The sequence below is a fragment of the Agelaius tricolor genome, unplaced genomic scaffold (genome assembly GCF_023055355.1).
Source record: "Agelaius tricolor isolate 1412-34295 unplaced genomic scaffold, bAgeTri1.0.p SCAF_25, whole genome shotgun sequence".
NCBI classification, from domain to species: Eukaryota; Metazoa; Chordata; class Aves; order Passeriformes; family Icteridae; genus Agelaius; species Agelaius tricolor.
In genome coordinates this window covers 11,175,655-11,192,361 of record NW_027269285.1, presented here as the reverse complement: position 1 = coordinate 11,192,361, position 16,707 = coordinate 11,175,655, and the positions used below count along the sequence as shown (strand labels likewise).

The window sequence follows — 16,707 nt, the reverse complement described above, 5'->3', positions numbered from 1 at the left end:
GGATGCTCCAAGGAGACTGGGGTGTGTAGCAATGGTTGGAAGGGGGTCAGGGCTGACAGCCGAGGGTCTGTGGGTGATGGGGTGACACCTGGCTGTCCCCCAGCCTCTCTGTGCATGCAAGGGAGAGCACTTCTCATCCTGCCTGTCCCGCCTGCCTCCTTGCCGCGGCACATTTCCAAACTCCTGGCTCTTTGCAGTGGGTGGGTATCACGGCGGATGTTTTGGCACAATTGTTGGTGTGGAGAAGGGTCCTTTACCTCGGCCAACATCTCTGGTCAGCGGGCAGGTGCCTCAGGGGCTCCACGGGGCTGCTGAGCTCAGCCATCACCAGACCCGACCCCATCTCCACCACCGTCCCCGCCCGGGGCTGTCTCTGGGTTAGTTCTGGTGCTTCCTAATCTGTCCCGCTCTCCCCGCCGGGATTTTCTCTGGCTTTGCCCCGCCGGGCTGGAGGCAGTCCCAGCCTTTGGGGCTGGCTGCAGCTGTCCCGGCCCGTGCCAGCTCCTCCCCCCAGCAGCACGGAGGCTCCGGGGCCGGTACTACCCGGTAGCGAGGCCGGCTCGTCCTCCAGGCTTTCATGGCACTGCCCGTTCTTCCTCGCCGTGGGGCTGTGCCAGCCATGCCTGCCTGGGAGCCCACCTTTGCTGGCTGACGAGGGCCGAGGGAAGCGCCCGTGGAGACCCAGCGGGCCACCATGGCGCTGGCAGGTGCCCTGGAGCGGCTGCAGGAGGAGGCCATTTGCCCCATCTGCCTGGAGTACATGAGCGAGCCGGTCAGCATCGACTGCGGCCACAACTTCTGCCGAGGCTGCATCGCCAAGCACTGCCAGGACAAGGGGCTGTGGGCCGACGGGCCCTTCTCCTGCCCGCAGTGCCGGGCCTCCTGCCACCGCAGCGGCTTCCGACCCAACCGGCAGCTGGCCAACATCGTGGAGAGCATCCGCCAGCTGGGGCTGCGGGGCGGCCTGGGGCCCGAGCTGGAGCCGGGGACCCCCCTGTGCCCTCAGCACGACGAGCGGCTGAAGCTGTTCTGCGAGGAGGACGAGGAGCCCATCTGCGTGGTGTGTCGGGAGTCCCTGCAGCACCGCCCGCACACCGTGTACCCCATCGAGGAGGCGGCGCACGTCTACAAGGTACGGGAGGGTGAGGCACCGGGTCCCTGTCCTGCCCCGAGGCACTCTGGCACGGGGGTGTGCGGCCACCGGCACCCCAGCATGCTCAGTGGCACCGCTGGGAAAGCAGAAGGAGGGGTAGCGCAGACGGTGACCTCCCCCCCCCCACCCCCCCAGCCGCCCTCGCTGCAGGGATAAAGCTGGACCTGCCTTATCTTCCAAACTGTTGGTGGACCCAGGCTCACCCCGTCCATCCAGCTCAGGGACGCAGCCTGGCTCCCTGCCCACTCACAACCCCTGGAGAAGCTGAGCTGGTGGGTCCCAGAGAACATTTTGCCCCGGTAGAGGAATGCTGGCACCCAAATCCCACATCCGAGCTATGATCCTGAGAGTACCACCATCCACCCTTCACCCCAGCATTGAAAGAGGGCTGTCGCTTTGGTGTCCAGAACCTTAATAGTGCGGAAAAACATAGGGGAAACCTGCGGAGCATGGGGAGGGTTAACACTGTGAGCTGAGTGAAGAGCACAGCTGCTTTGTTTGGGTGCCAGTGCCTGGCACTGCCTGGCACTGGGTCAGTGTCTCTCCCCCGGCAGAGGAGACCCAGCCAACTTGCAGTGCTCAGCGGGTGCTGTTGGGGTGAGTTGAGCCCATTTTTCCTCTTTCCAGGTCAAACTCCAGAAATCCCTGGAGAGTCTCTTAAAGGAAGTGGAGGAGGTGAAGAAGCATGAGTCAGCAGAAAGGATGAAAACCCAGGAGTGCAAGGCAGGTGCCTGTCTTAATTCTTAAAGAATGAGCTTCAGAGATATCAGGATTTCAGAAAAAACCACCCTGAATGATCTTGTCTGGGGACACAGATTTATCATTGTCTCCAGGCTGTGTTCTGCTGTCACATGTATGAGCAATGCTGGAAGCCAGGCTCAGTAGCCGTGTGCAGCTCTATAAAAAGATTTGCAAGGAGGAGCATGCCAGATTCTCTGGAATCATGAGGACTTTATGCTGGTTAAACAAGTAGACATGGCTATTTTTTATTGCCTTTTGTTTTACAACATGTGCTTGAGTTTCAAGCCAGGCATGAGCTGTATGGTGAGCTCCACTCCACAGCAATAGGAACCAGAAGTGTTTTCATAAGAAAAAAAAAAGCTGAATTATTGCAACTCTGTCCCACTCCAGACAGTTCTGGGAAGAGCAGACACCAGCAAACAGCTGGTTTTCAAATCTCTTGGAGTGAAAGCTGGAAAGTAAAAGTAAATGCAGAAAAGGAAATGAAAGGAAATGAGTTATCCAACCCTGAATTTGAGCAGATGGTTAATCAACTCTGGCAGGGAAGACAGGTTTCTCTGAATTCCCCTAGTTTTTCACTCAGCTCCCTTGCCTGTGGCAATCCAGACAAGTGGTGGTGGGTTTTAAGGATGTCCCTATGAGCCCTCTGTCCCCACTGGAGGAGAAGGACAGAGATTGTGAGAGCTGTGTCACTGTCCTCCCATCTGCCTGAGTCAGGGCTCAGGGTCGTGGCTCAGCTGCCTCCAGTTTCCTTTGGTTGTGCTTTTATAGCAAAAAGAGCAAAGATTCCCATGTGAATGGTGGGGGGAAGAGGCTGTCCTGGCTTATCAAGTCTTCATGACTCAGGTTCAAGTACTTGGATGGGGAAAAAAAAAGGAAGTTAAATTTCCTTTTCTTTATCTTCTTCATTCTGAGGTTTCCTGGCCCAAGCTCACTGCAGAGTGTCTCTGCAGCTCCAGGTTTCCAGCCAGCTTTTAGGGATGAGGTGAAAAGCCCTAAGGCACTGGCAGACCCTGCCAATTGCTGGTTCTTCACCTTGTAGTGAAACCTGGGGAGCTTCCTGGGCTCTGCCTTTCCATCCTCCACATCCCCAGGGCTTCCTTTACATGGCAGATAGAGACAGGATATGAGGGAACTGTCTTACACTAAGAGAGGAGAGATTTAGATTAGATATAAGGAAGAAATTCCTCCATGTGAGGGTGCTGAGGCCATGGCATAGGTTGCCCAAAGAAGCTTTGACTGCCTCGTTCCTGAAAGTGTCAAAGGCCAGGCTAGATTGGGCTTGGAGCAACCTGGTCTAGTGCAAGGTGTCCCTGCCCATGGCAGGGGGTGGAAGCAGATGATCTTTAAGATCCCTTCCAACTGAAACCATTCCATGATTTTATGACTTTTCTACCTCTTGCTCTTAACTGGGGATTTTTCCAGCATTGTCCACCTGCCTGAGCAGTTTATTAGCCTGGATTTGGCTGCAGGTATGACTTGTAATAAAAACCTACCCCGATACCTGAGGGCACCTCCTTGCAGCTCAACACACCCCAGACCTCTGGGGTACAGCTGAGCAGCAATGCCCCAGGCAAAGTCCTGCTGCTGGTAAACCAAGGATGCAGAGCAGGAGCTACAGTGAGGTGGAAGCACAAGTTTGCCTCTGGCTGTTTTTTAAATTCATGCACTTATCATAAAAATGCAGTATTTTCCCAGGGCCTGATGCCGGGCATGGATGCCGGAGCATCTGGCTCTGTCTTGGCTGCCTGGATAACATTCAACCCATGAATCTTCTTATCCCAAGGAGACAGTAAAGAAAAAGCGGGAGAGGATTGTGAGTGAGTTTGGGAAGCTGCATCGGCTGCTGGCTGATGAGGAGAAGCTACTGCTCCAGAAGCTGGAGGAGGAAGAGAAGCAGATTCTGCTGCTGATTAATGAAAACCTGGCCAGGCTGGTGGAGGAGAAGTGCTTGCTGGAGGAGCTGATCCTGGAGATAAAAGGGAAGAGCCAGCAGCCAGCTGATGGGCTGCTCAAGGTTAGGCTTTGCCACCAGCACCACTAATTCAGCCCTGGTGCCTGTGTCACCTGGGTGGGTGGCTTGGCCCAGACAAACCCAGAGTCGTTTTTGTCTTCTTCTAGGACATGAAAAGCATCCTGAGTAGGTGGGTGATTTTTCCTGATAGGTGCCATGATTATTCCTGGTAGGTACCCATGATTATTCTTGGCGGGTACCCATGGTTATTCTATGGCAGGCACCATGGCTGTTCCTCCTACTGTCCTGGATGCCTCCAGCCTTTGAGGCAGATGTTTGCATCTGTTCCACAACAGCCACCCCATCCTCCCTGCCCAGCATCTGCTTTGGTCTTCCTGGGGTAGACACAGGAGGGACTGAGACAATCCCTCAGAGGTTTTCCAGGGGCTCAGAGCCAAGGCCTTGCCTGGGTTGTGACATGTGAGCTGCATCCCCTCCTAAGGGATGTGCTGCCCAGTGGCTTTGTTCCTTCCTTCCCCAGGCCTGGCATTGCTGCTCCCTGTATCGTTTAATTCTGATCTCATTTGGATTGCCAATATGCAAGTAATTATCCCCAGTGCTCTTCCCAGCCCGAGCTCCAGGGAGACAAAGGGCACCAAAAGGGCACTGACCCCCCTCCCAGCCGGAGAGGGGCCATGGTGCTGGCTATGGATACAATCCAAGGACATCCCTCCCTTCTCAGGTGTGAAGGGGTAAAATTCCAATCTCTCAAGGCTGTGTCTGTGACCCTGAAGGAAAACTACAGCATTCCTGAGCGCTGCCTGGGCATGAGGGACATGCTGAAGAAGTTCAAAGGTGAGGGGGCAGCTCCTGGCACATTTGGGTTCTGGTTTTCTCCAGTACCCTGGGGCACAGGGAGGTTTTTCCAATAAGCTTTGTCCAGCTGCTCCAGGGTTGTGCACTGATGAGTTCAGGCTGGTTTCATGGTGGGAAGACCTTTGTTGTGGTCTTGGATGGATTGTGAGGGGACCCTGAAGCCCAGGATGTCCCTCGGGGGTTTCAAGCACCATGTTGCCCATGACGTCTTGCTTTCAGACCTCTCTCTGAAGCAAGGTTTGCTTCAGAAAGCACATTTGGCTCTGCAGCCTGACACCAAGTATTTTGATGTGGCTCATTTTCTATATTACATTCCCCCCCAGGCAGTGCTGGAAGCTGTGCAAAACCACAGCAAATAATTGTGGGATGTGGGATGGTTTGGGAGAGCCCAGCATTCAGGTCACAGGCACCTGCTTGTGTCTGTGCCTGCAGATGCCTGAAGCCTTGTCCATCCTTCCATCCTTCTCTCTGTTCAGTGGACGTGATTCTGGACCCAGAGACAGCACACCCAGACCTCTCTGTGTCTGAGGACCGCAAGAGCGTCCGGCGCGGGAGCAAGAAGCTGCTTTTGTCCCTCTTTGACAGCCCCAGGAGGTTCGGCAGCGCCCCAGCGGTGCTGGGCAGCCCCAGCTTCTTCTCGGGCCGCCACTACTGGGAGGTGCAGGTGGGAGACAAGCCTGAGTGGGGCCTGGGGCTGTGTCGAGAGGCTGCTGGCCGGAAAGGCTCTGTCCTCTTCTCCCCCAACAATGGTTACTGGGTGCTGCGGCTGCAAAACGGGGGCACCTACGAGGCCCTGACCGTACCCGTGTCCCCCGTGACCCTGAGTGTGAGGCCCCGGCGCGTCGGGATCTTCCTGGACTACGAGGCGGGAGAGATCTCCTTCTACAACGTGAGCGACCGCTCCCACATTTACACCTTCACTGACAAGTTCTCAGGCAATCTCCGGCCTCTCTTTTTCTTGGGTGCTTTTTTGGGGGGCAGAAATGCAGAACCCTTGGTGATCTCCTGGGTCAGGGACCCACAGGGGACTGGATGCATCATCTTGTGAGAGTGGCTGCCGTGGTTTGGGTAGAGACCTGGGAGCCCAACCAGCTTCTCCTGGTGAGTGGGGCAGCACTAGGGGAAAACCTCAGTGCCCCAGTGAGTGTCCTGACAGGATTCTCACATAGTTCTGGCTGCTGGAGTGACCTGCCATGTGTGACACCCACTGTGTGCCATGTGTTGGGAAGGCACTTTGCAGCAGGAATGTGCCATAACCCTCTGTGCCACTAGTGGGGACAGGGGAGTCCCCTGATCGCTGATGCCCTGATACTCATCTCACAGGCTGCTGGAGCAGCGTATGTGCCCAGCCTGCCATGTAGTGCTGACTTTGATGTGAATTGTATTGGAATAAAGCAATAAAGGCTTGATTTGGGGAACCTTGTGTGGTTAATGGTACTACTGCTGCTACTCTGAAATATCTCAGAAAGCAAAGGGTGCTGCTGGACCTGATTCTCTCTAGCCCAGAGGATCCTCTAGAGATCCCACTGTGGCATCTGTGGGACGCAGCCGCACTCTCCAGGCAGGGATTTGGGAGTGGCAGATGCCTGTGTGGTGGCTTCACCCCAGCCTTGTGGTACTGGGGCCTGGGGTGAAGAGAGAGGACATCTGTTTGGATGTGGGTGGTCCCTGGGCTGTTGTCTCTGGTCCCCTGCTCAGGAGATCCCTACAGGTCTGTTAGCTCCAGCCCCTCCACCCCCCTTCAAAACCCCATGAGTGGAAAAGCTCCAAGTGTGGGGAGTTGCCCATCACAGGGCAGGGGTACTTCAGGGCTGCAAGATCCAGGGAAAGAAAAATAGCCCAAACTCTGTCTCCAGTGTTCACCTTTGGTCTGTCCATCCCCTGGTACATCCCTTCTCCTCCAGGCTGTCTTGCTGCCCCAAGGCTCTTGCCTTGAACAGGCTGCCAATGTGTTACTGGGGGAAAAGCTCATCTGAACCTGAGTGGGGCCGTGGTCTCTTTGCACAGGGCCAGGAGGAGGAGACACTGCCCTGGGTGCACAAGACACTACCCCATGGCACATGGGGTGCAAGCAGTGCCACCAGCCCTGGATTACCAGCTGGAGTGGCTATGCAGTGTGTCCTTCAGACAGAAATCAAGAAGCTGCCTAATTTGAAGTCCACTTCAATGCAAATAAAATGAGATAAAAAATGAGATAAAATGAGATTTAGTAAAATACAGTCTGAAATGCTCAGCTCATAGAGTCCTGAACTGGTTTGGGTTGGAAAGGACTTTAAAGCTCATGTTGTTCTACCCCCTGCCATGGGCAGTGACACTTTCCACTAGATCAGGTTGCTCCAAGCCCTGCCCAATCTGGTCTTGGACACTTCCAGGGCTGGGGCAGCCACAGCTTCACTGGGCAACCTGTGCCAGGGCCTCCCCACCCTCAGAGGGAAGAATTCATTCCCATAACTCATCTAACCCTGCCCTCTGGCACTGGGCAGCCATTCCCCCTTGTCCTGCCACTCCAGGCCCTTGTAAATTGTCTCTCTCCAATTCTCTGGGGATGTCCTGGTTGATGCTTTAGGAGTCTTCTAGTGAATAAATTAGCTGGACTGGGAGAGCAGTTCCTCTTGACTGAGTTTTGCTGTGTTTTGGGGAGTCCCACATTCCTTCAGGATCTTTCTTTTGGTGGCTGCACAACAGAGAAAACAGACTAGTGAGACAAGCTTAGTCACAGCTTTGCCACATCCCAGGAAGGAGCAGGATGATAGATCTCAGTGGGTTCCTGCAGTGCATTGACACCCTGGAGATATTACATGGAGATTATGATCTTATATTCACTCCATGGAGAAGTTTATGGAGCCTGAGGAAATAAGAAAGGACATAAACTTCACAGCCTTAACAAAGAGCTGAAAGCAGAGGCAGTTGGTGGAGGGAGTAGTGAGGCCAGCCACAGAAACCTGTTGTGCAGGGAAGGAACCAGGGAAAATGTCACTGAACCAGGAGTGGGAGGAGGTGATGGAATAGAAACTGTCCAGAGCAACCTGATCCTGGCAGGTGACGGACAAGTGGCACTTGCTGCAGGCCTGGGTGGGTAAAGTGTTTCCAGAAGAAGCAGAAGGAAGTGCAACAATTCAGAGATCTTGCAAGCAGGGGAGGAAATGAATGAGTAGAAAGGATGTGAGCTCACCCCAATGCAGCATCCAAAGTGTTTCTAGCAATCATGAATCTGCCTCCCCCGAGAAGGACAGTGGAGGTCAAAGGTATGAGATAGTTCTGAGTAGGCTCCCAGATTTTCCATCTGGTGGACTCTGCATCACGTGCTTCTAAGGAACTGCTTGGAGCATACCAGTCTGCCCTCTGATGCCTAGACTGGTTGGCAGCTGGAGAGCAGCTGGGAGCACTGGGACCTGGCTTTGGGAGCTCCCTGCTGCCCCGAAACTGATCCTGGGGTGATTTGCAAGCAGGATTTCTCTCTAAGCCATGGCGAGTTTGTCCCTATCCTCGAAGGCAGTGCATAGATGTCTGGCTATAGCCTCCACACAGACCCTGTCCTGCAAGGACCAGATCCTGCTCAGCCTCATCCAGAGGGAACGGCTGCACAGCACAGCAGAGAATCATAGAATCATGGAATTGTTCAGGTTAGAAAACACCTCTAAAGTCAGCGAGTCCATCTATTACCCCAGCCAAGGACTGTTCTGCTCAAGGGGTGTGGTTTGGCTGAAGGCAGGAATCCCTTGAGATACCAAATCCAGCAGAGGGACCATGGATTGGATGTTACTGTTTTTCTGAGCAATCAATAGATTAAAGTAACACTTTAGGCATTGGCTCCGGGGCAGTTTCCTCACTCCCAGGCACTGGCAGTGTCCCTTGTTATGATTCAGCACAGTTAACAGACCTGCAGATTTAGAAATGTGCTTTCTTAAAAATGTTGCACCCTTCTCTTCCAGAAGAAAATGCTTCATCATCTCAGAGGGATGTGAATCATCGTCTGCATCTTTCTAAGAACTCAGCAGAAATGTTCTTTTGGGTCCTCCAGGCCACTTCTGCCTTTTGTTGGCCATCACAGGGAAGGGCAGCAGCCAGGCACTATTTCTTCTGTAATACTTATGTGTCTTCCTTAGCCCTGGAAGACTGGGGTATTGCACCACTTTAGGAAAACACTACTTTTGTATGCAGCTAACAAACTCATCCCCTTTTACATTATATTTTTGGATTCTTGTGCTTCAGAAGTGACACACCCCCTGCTCATGGTGTCTCTGGGAAGAGCTGTTCTGGAGACTGAGCCTCCCCTCCCTGTGGCAAACCAGGGCCCTGGGGATGGGGAGGAAGGTACAGAATTGGCACTTCTGGGTGAACAAACATTTTCCCTTCAGTGTGTCTAATTCCTCTCTGAAAAGTGGAGATGTAACAGCTCAGACCATGAACATTGACTGGCTTCAATCCACACCCCATCTGCACAGCCCTGCTCCTCCTTCTGTGAGAATCTGGACTCCACCCTCCAATTCCTCTGGTATTTGGTGTGCCTCAAAATGCCTACAGACACAGTAGAGTGATGTAAACAGCAAATATGGAGACATATGCATATATAATAATGATATTCTTATCATAGTAATGATTGAATTTTTGTTCACAGCTAGGCTTGCTCAGGACTTTTGTCAAAAAAAACCAAACAAAAAATCAAAAAACTTTACCAAACAAACCAACGCCCACAAAACCAAAAAAAAAGAGAATTATTTTTATATACATTGTGCAAAACATTCAATAAATTCCACACTCTGATTTCAGGATGAATAATTTACAAATTCCAAACCCCTTTAACAGCATTGTTCTTGTTTTGATCTGAATCCAGAGAAAATTCTGCAGAAAACCACCCTCCTCTTGGTCCCAACTCCACTTTTCTCTCCTTCTGTTAAGCTTAAGGATCTCTTCTAGTTCAGCATGTTCTGTGATTCTGGTGTCCACCTGCTTGAGCACCCCATGGGACTGTTTATGGGAGGAATGAGCACCACAATTAGCCCTGAGCCCCAGGCGTGAACTTCCTGGGCAGAAAAAACTCTTTACCATGAGGATGGGGAGGCCCTGGCACAGGTTGCCCAGAGCAGCTGTTGCTGCCCCAGCCCTGGCAGTGTCCAAGGCCAGGTTGGATGGGGCTTGAAGCAACCTGGATAGTGGAAGGTTGTGGCAGCAGCTCTCTGGCTACAGAGAGCAGCACAACTTTCCCAGGCATTGTGCTGGGAAAGGCTGTGAGAAGATCAGAGAAAAGAATGATATATAATTCTTATCTTCACTTGCTGTCCCTGTTGTTGTGAACATGTGGAATGTGTTACGGAGATTTGTTTACCAAAGGGTGGTTTCTTGTTTGACCAGTGGTGATGGTGTTTGAAGGACCAATTGGGTCCACCTGTATTGTAACTGTCTATAAAAGCAATGGGTTTCTTAATAAGTATAGTTTAATAAAGTGATTGATCAGCCTTCTGTGAATCATGGAGTCAATGTAATTATTACCAGGCTGGGGGCCTGCAAGGACAGAAAGTGTCCCTGCCCATGGCAGGGGGTGGAACAGGATGAGCTTTGAGGTCCCTTCAAACTGAAGCTATTCCATGATTTTATGATTCCATGATTCTGTGACGTAAGGATTGCATGGTGTGACGGTCTCCTTGCATGCTTCAGCTCTAGCAGCAAAATCAGCCTCAAACAGCTGCACAACCACAAATATATCCAGGACACATGGCAGGGTGACCCCTGGGTGAGGATCTAAGCTGATGGTGCCATGGGTAGTGCAGCCCCTGCCTGCTCTGAGCCATTCCTCATCCTCTGCAGAAGGTGCTCAGTTCTCACCTCTTTGCTGGGGGTGTGAAGTTGCAGCTCCTCGCGCTCTTCTGAGCTGTCACACACAGGCGGGTGCAAGATCAAGAACGACATGAGTAATTCTGGGCTCCTGCAGGCTCCCAGAATAGCAGTGAGGAGCCAGCTGAGGTACCCTGGAGCGGAGGGGGAGGGCGGGGCTGTGGGAGGCTGGAATGCGCCCTGGGTGCTTTAGCACACTGCACAAGACAGACAGCCTGTCTGCCGCAGGCTCCAGCATTGCCCGGGCTGGATGGTATTCACTGGATGACCCTGTGCCCTTCCACAAGAAATCTGAGGCTGTGGGACTGCTCCCAGTGCCACAGAGGCAGGCAGGGTTTGTATCCAAGAGGGACTGTGAAGGCTCAAGTGATTTTGGGATAATCCCAACACACCTCTTCCCCCTCCTGTCTTCTGTTCCTGCTGTTCCCTGGAGTGAGGGCAGCTCTAGGCACTGGGCTTTGTGCCAATCTCAGTCCTCAGGGTGAATCTATCCAGAAGCACTCAGGGTGGCTGGTACTCAGTGGCCAAGATGAGTCTGCCTTCTGGAGCTGGCCCTGGGCTGTGCAGGGTCTGGTGAGTCCAGGCTTTCACCAAAGCCAACCCCTTCACATGCCGGTGGCATTGTCCATCTAAATCTCCCAGCCATGGGCTCCCTCCTCTCCCAGCAGCGTCTCAGGGAAGGGGGCTCTGGTCCCGCTCTCTACCTCACTTCCCTCCTCTCAGGGTTTTTTTTTCCCTCCTCTATTTTAAGTTGGATGCTGTGAGCACTGGGGTGGGATGACAGATGGGATGCACAGGGCCCCATGGGCTGAGGAGCCAGGGGCTGCAGCTCCCCGAGTGAGGAGTGATGTGTTCCTTCCTCCCTCAGACACACCCACATCCCCCTGATTCCTCCCAGCCCCACCTGATCCTCCTCTCTCTGCTCACCATCCACCCTTTCCTCAAGGTCACCCCTTCCCAGGGCTGCCTCCTGCCCTGCTGGCCTGTGTCCTGCTGGTGTTTATGTTTGAAATCCCAAATCCAGTATGGAAACTCAGTGTGGTAAGCTGAGCATTGTTCCGTGGAGTGCACCAGAGATCCAGGCAGGAGGAACCCAAATACTCTTTGCTGATCCAACAGATCCTGTCCAGAGCTGATCAGAGCAATCAGTGGTGTGGGAAATGCCATCAAGGACATGGGAAATACCTTCACTAAGGTGAGGTCCCTTTCCTTCAGCTGCAGGGGGGGACCAGGGGAAATGTTTCCTTGCAGGGGCAGGTCCTGCCCTGGGCTGGGGTCTGGCATGATCATCTCTGGACAGGCATCTCCAGAGATGAGCAAGTTTTGGAGTCAAAGTATTACTAAGGGAATATCTGCCAAGCTTCATGTCTCAGCTAAATGAGAGCTTAATGAAATAATTCTAAAATTCTTGCAGTGAAACATATTTTTTCCACCCTCGGCTCTGGAAATAGCTGATCCATTTTATCTGTAGCTCTCAGAAAGCTTTCCCTAAAACAGCCAATATGTTAAATTTCAGCCCCTAAAGGTAATATTTTGATTGACTATAATGGGGCCAGAAATGGAATTTAATGAGCTTCCAATTGTCATAATGAATGGAAATTAAATAACTTAGAAAAAGCTTAAGACAAGTTACCTGAATGGAATCCCTGCCTTTCTCACAACTCCTCCTTCATGGCTTTTCTTGTTATTATTTTGCAAAACAGGATGTTCAGACACAGAAAGCTTGTAGGAGTTTTGACAGTGTGGAAAAGGAAATAAAGAACCTGCTGTCACTATTATCATTTCAGCTATTGTCATCCCAAAGGATTGTAACAGAGGCAAACACAGAAGATTCTTACAAAAATATTTATTTATTGTCATCTGAATTTAATTTTATGTCAAAAATATAGTTACTTAAATACAGAAAATATAATCTGAGTCTACAGGTAAAAAAACCCAAAAACATATTAAATAAAAATATTTTTTATCTCAGAGTTATTGCACCTGATCCCTCCCCTACAAAAAATGAAATAGCACAACATTAAGTTGGGTTTTGGAATGTTTTCAGTTTTTCAGCTAGCTCTAAATGACATTGAAGCACTTCCAGTCGACCCCAGCTGGTCACGCTTGTCCATCCCGGCAGCTGGGGACATGGAGTAGCTGGGTCTGTGCAGGAGCTCAGTCCAGCTCCAGCTCATTCACGTACTGCTGGACCCAGTCCTCCTTGGGGTTGGCACAGACTTCCCGGCCCTTCCTGGTGATGAACCTGTGGGGTGCAAGGAGGTCAGTTTTTGGTGGGAGAGCACTGAATGGAGAATCACAGAATCATAGAATTATGGAATGGTTTGCTTTGGAGGGCACCTTAAAGCTTATTCAGTTCCACTCCCTGCCATGGGCATGGACATCTTCCACTAGAGCAGGTTATTTCAAGCCCCATCCAACCTGGCCTTGGGTACTTCCAGGGCCAGGACAAGAGCCCTGCCCAAGTCCTGCCTCTCCCAAAGATGAGCAGCTCCATGCCTTGCCCATCTTATCCAGCAGCCACCAGTTTTATCTGCAAAGGGGTAGAGCAGGAGCAGCATATGGCTTTTGTGCTCCAAGCATCACCTTGTTCTTCTTGTCTATCCCAGCTTTCCTTCCCTGTCTTTGGAAAAGGGCCTTTCCCTCCCTGGCTCCTCAGCCCAAAACCACCCTGCCCCGGAGGAGGGACTCACACGACAGCAGGCTGGGAGCACTGGCTGTTGGTTTCGTAGTAATCCTTCACAAAGCTGCGGGGCAGCTGCCGTGAGACATAGGAGAAGCAGCAGGAGATTGGTGGGTCGGAGCCAACTGTGAAGGGCAAAGACAGTCATGAGCAGTGCAAAGGGATGGGGGACAAGGCAGGGAGCTGGGATTACCCATCCCTGGGTCTAGGGAGCAGGGATTATGTGGAGGAGGAAGAGAAAAGATGGGGTCTTTTTTCTTCTTCCTTCAGTTATTTCCCTGCTGGGTTTACCCTGAGCTAGCATTGACACAGCCCATGCCACCAGGCAACATCTCCCAGCCCAAATCTGGCCAGCCCTAGCCCTACTCAGGGTGCCCACATTTGATCCCTGTAGCAGGGATGGGGGGCATGGTTGTGCTTTTACCCTAAAAAAGGTAGCAAACCTTTAGCTTTTATGCTAATGGTCTTTGAGCTCTTCTTGTCCCACAGCCCTGGAGCACCTGCCAGAAGATGGTGGGACAGAGGGAGAGACCCAGAGTGGAATTGCTGTCAGAAGGGGCTGTCCCAGCAGCGACATCTCTCCTGTCCCCACTTCGGGAAGGTGAGGAGACCCTGGACTTACGTGGAGCAGCAGAGGTCTGGTAGCAGAAGGCAGCGATGAGGACAGTGAGGGCAACCACAAACACCTTCATGTTGCTGGAGAAGTGGTGGCTGGAGCTGGAGCAGGCAAGGGTAGCTTGGAAGCGTCTTTGCTGTCTGATGCTGAGACCATCAGCAGCCTCTCAATTTATGGAGCGAGAGGTCTGTGCAGAGCTTGCGTAGGCATGGTGGAATTTCCACCAGAGTCCACTTGTGCTGCAGTCTCGTGATGGAACAGGGCAGCCCCAGCTCCGGAAGAGTGAAGCTCCCTGCTCGATTCAGTGCCTCCCCAGTGACACAGGATATGAAACAGTCACTGTGGCTATTTCTGCTTCTCTCATGCCTGTCCCTTAGTAAGAAGTTCCTCTGTGGAGGTTCCTGCATTTGCTAAGTCCCCTGTTACCCAACCTTCCTGGCAGCTTGGAGGGGAGAGTGTATCCATGAGAGAACTATGCTGGAGGGGCCAGAAGCATTAGTGGGATGAGGCTGGTTAGGGAAAAAGAGACAAGTCTCCTTTACCAAGGATTCTCCCATATTTGCAAAGCCCTTGGTGCCCCAGGAGCAGGAGATGGGAGCTGTCACTAGTGTCCTGCATGTGTTCCCCATGGCTGGAGGTGCCTCAGGGCATGTCCTGCAACTGTGACAGCACTGCAGGCACTGGCATAGGTAGTGGTGGGCATGAAAGAGGAATCTGAGAAGCTGAAACACTCAAGTTTCCTCCTTAATTTAAAGGAAAGGAGTGCTGAGATGGGCTACTTGTTATCTCCTGGAACTGCCTGATGCACCCCAGGTCCTATTAGGAGACATTAAATTGCAATTTAATCAAACTGTTGCTTTTTTAAAATAAAGAATATACAGTTACATTTCAAGAGCTACTGGTAGACTGGGCATGAGGATGCAGAGAGTTGAAAGAAGTGTGGATATTTGTGGATAACCCTGAAGATGAGGCAGAAGGAGTTCCAGGAGCAGGGTGAGGAAGGAAACAGTGATTCTGAAAATGAAGAGCAGATTAACTATGTGGTGAGGGCATGGACAGAAACTAGGATGTTGGGAAGAAAAGGGTATCCTGTCTTAGCTGATGAGAGAAAATGACCACAGACCACAGTCCAAGTGCTGAGTCCTGCACTTTGGCCACAATAACCCCCTGCAACGTTCTAGGCTGGGGACGGTGTGGCTGGACAGTGCCCAGGAGGAAAGGGACCTGGGCGTGCTGGTTGACAGTCCGCTGAACGTGAGCCAGCAGTGTGCCCAGGTGGCCAAGAAGGCCAATGGCATCCTGGCTAGTATCAGGAATAGTGTGGCCAGCAGGAGCAGGGAGGTCATTCTTCGCCTGTACTCGGCACTGGTGAGGCCACACCTTGAGTATTGCATCCAGTTCTGGGCCCCTCAGTTTAGGAGGGACGTTGAGATGCTTGAGCGTGTCCAAAGGAGAGCAACGAGGCTGCTGAGGGGCTTGGAACACAAGCCGTATGAAGAACGACTGAGGGAGCTGGGGTTGTTCAGCCTGGAGAAAAGGAGACTCAGAGGTGACCTTATCACTCTCTTCAACTTCCTGAAGGGTGGCTGTGGTGAGCTGGGGGTCGGTCTCTTTCTCTGGGCAACAACAGACAGAACAAGAGGACACAGTCTCAAGCTGCGCCAAGGGAGATACAGGCTAGAATTAAGAAGGAAGTTTTTCACAGAAAGAGTGGTCAAATACTGGAATCATCTACCCAGGGAGGTGGTGGAGTCACCATCCCTTGATGTGTTTAAAAAAAGACTGGATGTGGCACTTGGTACCATGATCTAGTTGAGGTGTTAGAACATGGGCTGGACTCGATGATCTTGAAGGTCTCTTCCAACCTAGAAATTCTGTGATTCTGTGATTCTGTGACTGGAGAAGCAGTACAATGTGTAGGAGAGAGTAACAGCTCTGTGAAGGCTGGGCAAGGGCTGAGACAGGGATGGGTCACTGGAAAGAAGACACCACCCTCCACACAGAGAGCCATGGAGGTCTGACAGACTTGCTGAGGAGGAGAGGGAAGGCTGGGCAGGGAGGTAATGAGTGCTCTGGGAAGAGCTGAGGGCTGTCCAGCTGTAGTGAGATGTTCTTAGAAGGATTTCCTGTTCTCTATAGGAACACAGACATTCCTGGGGAATGTCTCCATTTTGTTATTTGGAGTGGTGATGTCTTGATAGATACTTCCTAAATAACAGTGGAAGGTTTATAATGTAAATGGAGCAACCCAACCTCACCCTGGCATCTCTGCACTCCCCCTAGCAGCGCTGGGTACTGACTCATCCTATTTCTATTAAAGATTTCCAGTTACTGCCCCAGGAACCTTCTGTAAATAACCTGGTGTTTTCCCAATATCCTTCAGCTCTCCACCAGTCGTGCGGAGTTAGCTCCATGCTCCAGGTGGGCAGGGAGGGTTCCAGAGGACAAGGCACAGGAGATGCCCCAGACTTGTCCCCACCCTCAGGAAGGCTCCTGCTGGGAGCTGTGGTGGTGTCTCTCAGTAAGGTGGGGAGGGCAGATCTAACCCATGAAGCAAATATGGCTCTTGCCAAGCTGAGCATCCCCTTCCATAGCTGATCTGGCCCATTTCCATCTTTCCCTTTGCAAAGAGGCACCTTGCAGGCTCACTCATCAGTCTATATCCCATTGCCTCACTCTGTCTGTCATCTTGCTTGTCTCCAAACATCCTGGGAAGATGAGGAGAGAGCCTGCCTCCACAAGCAGGCCGCCCAGCCAGGCAGGAGGTGGGAACCTGGCGTTCCGAGGGACTCCAGCTGGCCCAGGAGGGAGTGAGCATCAGCTCTCTCGGATCCTGTCTGGCTGCTCAGGGA

At 52.2% G+C, this 16,707-nt stretch overlaps 2 protein-coding genes across 3 annotated transcripts; one reads left to right on the top strand and one right to left on the bottom strand.

The window, feature by feature from the left end:
* Window positions 1-467: 467 nt before the first annotated feature.
* On the top strand, window positions 468-6,133 carry TRIM50 (tripartite motif containing 50). 2 transcript variants are annotated; one of them, XM_071447843.1, is made up of 6 exons: window positions 468-1,132; window positions 1,781-1,876; window positions 3,681-3,911; window positions 4,016-4,077; window positions 4,591-4,703; window positions 5,201-6,133. In XM_071447843.1, the coding sequence occupies exons 1-6, from the start codon at window positions 695-697 to the stop codon at window positions 5,770-5,772; spliced, it is 1,512 nt and encodes a 503-aa protein (XP_071303944.1). In that variant the 5' UTR covers window positions 468-694; the 3' UTR covers window positions 5,773-6,133. The 2 variants fall into 2 exon arrangements, with proteins under 2 accessions (XP_071303944.1, XP_071303945.1); XM_071447844.1 differs by having other exon boundaries at window positions 469-1,132; window positions 4,016-4,038.
* Window positions 6,134-12,386: 6,253 nt separating this feature from the next.
* LOC139599879 (C-C motif chemokine 4 homolog) lies at window positions 12,387-14,119 on the bottom strand. The gene is made up of 3 exons (XM_071447568.1): window positions 13,862-14,119; window positions 13,250-13,364; window positions 12,387-12,801 (listed from the first exon to the last, which is right to left on the bottom strand). Exons 1-3 carry the CDS (start codon window positions 13,929-13,931, stop codon window positions 12,714-12,716), a joined length of 273 nt encoding a protein of 90 aa, XP_071303669.1. The 5' UTR covers window positions 13,932-14,119; the 3' UTR covers window positions 12,387-12,713.
* Between the last annotated feature and the right edge of the window lie 2,588 nt (window positions 14,120-16,707).

Coding starts and splice junctions, on each gene's coding strand:
- TRIM50 (XM_071447843.1), top strand. CDS start 695: ATGGCGCTGGCAGGTGCCCTGGAGCGGCTGCAGGAGGAGGCCATTTGC. Junction 3,912..4,015: donor CAGCTGATGGGCTGCTCAAG/GTTAGGCTTTGC, acceptor GTCTTCTTCTAG/GACATGAAAAGCATCCTGAG. Junction 4,704..5,200: donor CATGCTGAAGAAGTTCAAAG/GTGAGGGGGCAG, acceptor CTCTCTGTTCAG/TGGACGTGATTCTGGACCCA.
- LOC139599879 (XM_071447568.1), bottom strand. CDS start 13,931: ATGAAGGTGTTTGTGGTTGCCCTCACTGTCCTCATCGCTGCCTTCTGC. Junction 13,365..13,861: donor CCAGACCTCTGCTGCTCCAC/GTAAGTCCAGGG, acceptor TGCCCTTCACAG/TTGGCTCCGACCCACCAATC. Junction 12,802..13,249: donor TGCTCCCAGCCTGCTGTCGT/GTGAGTCCCTCC, acceptor TGCACCCCACAG/GTTCATCACCAGGAAGGGCC.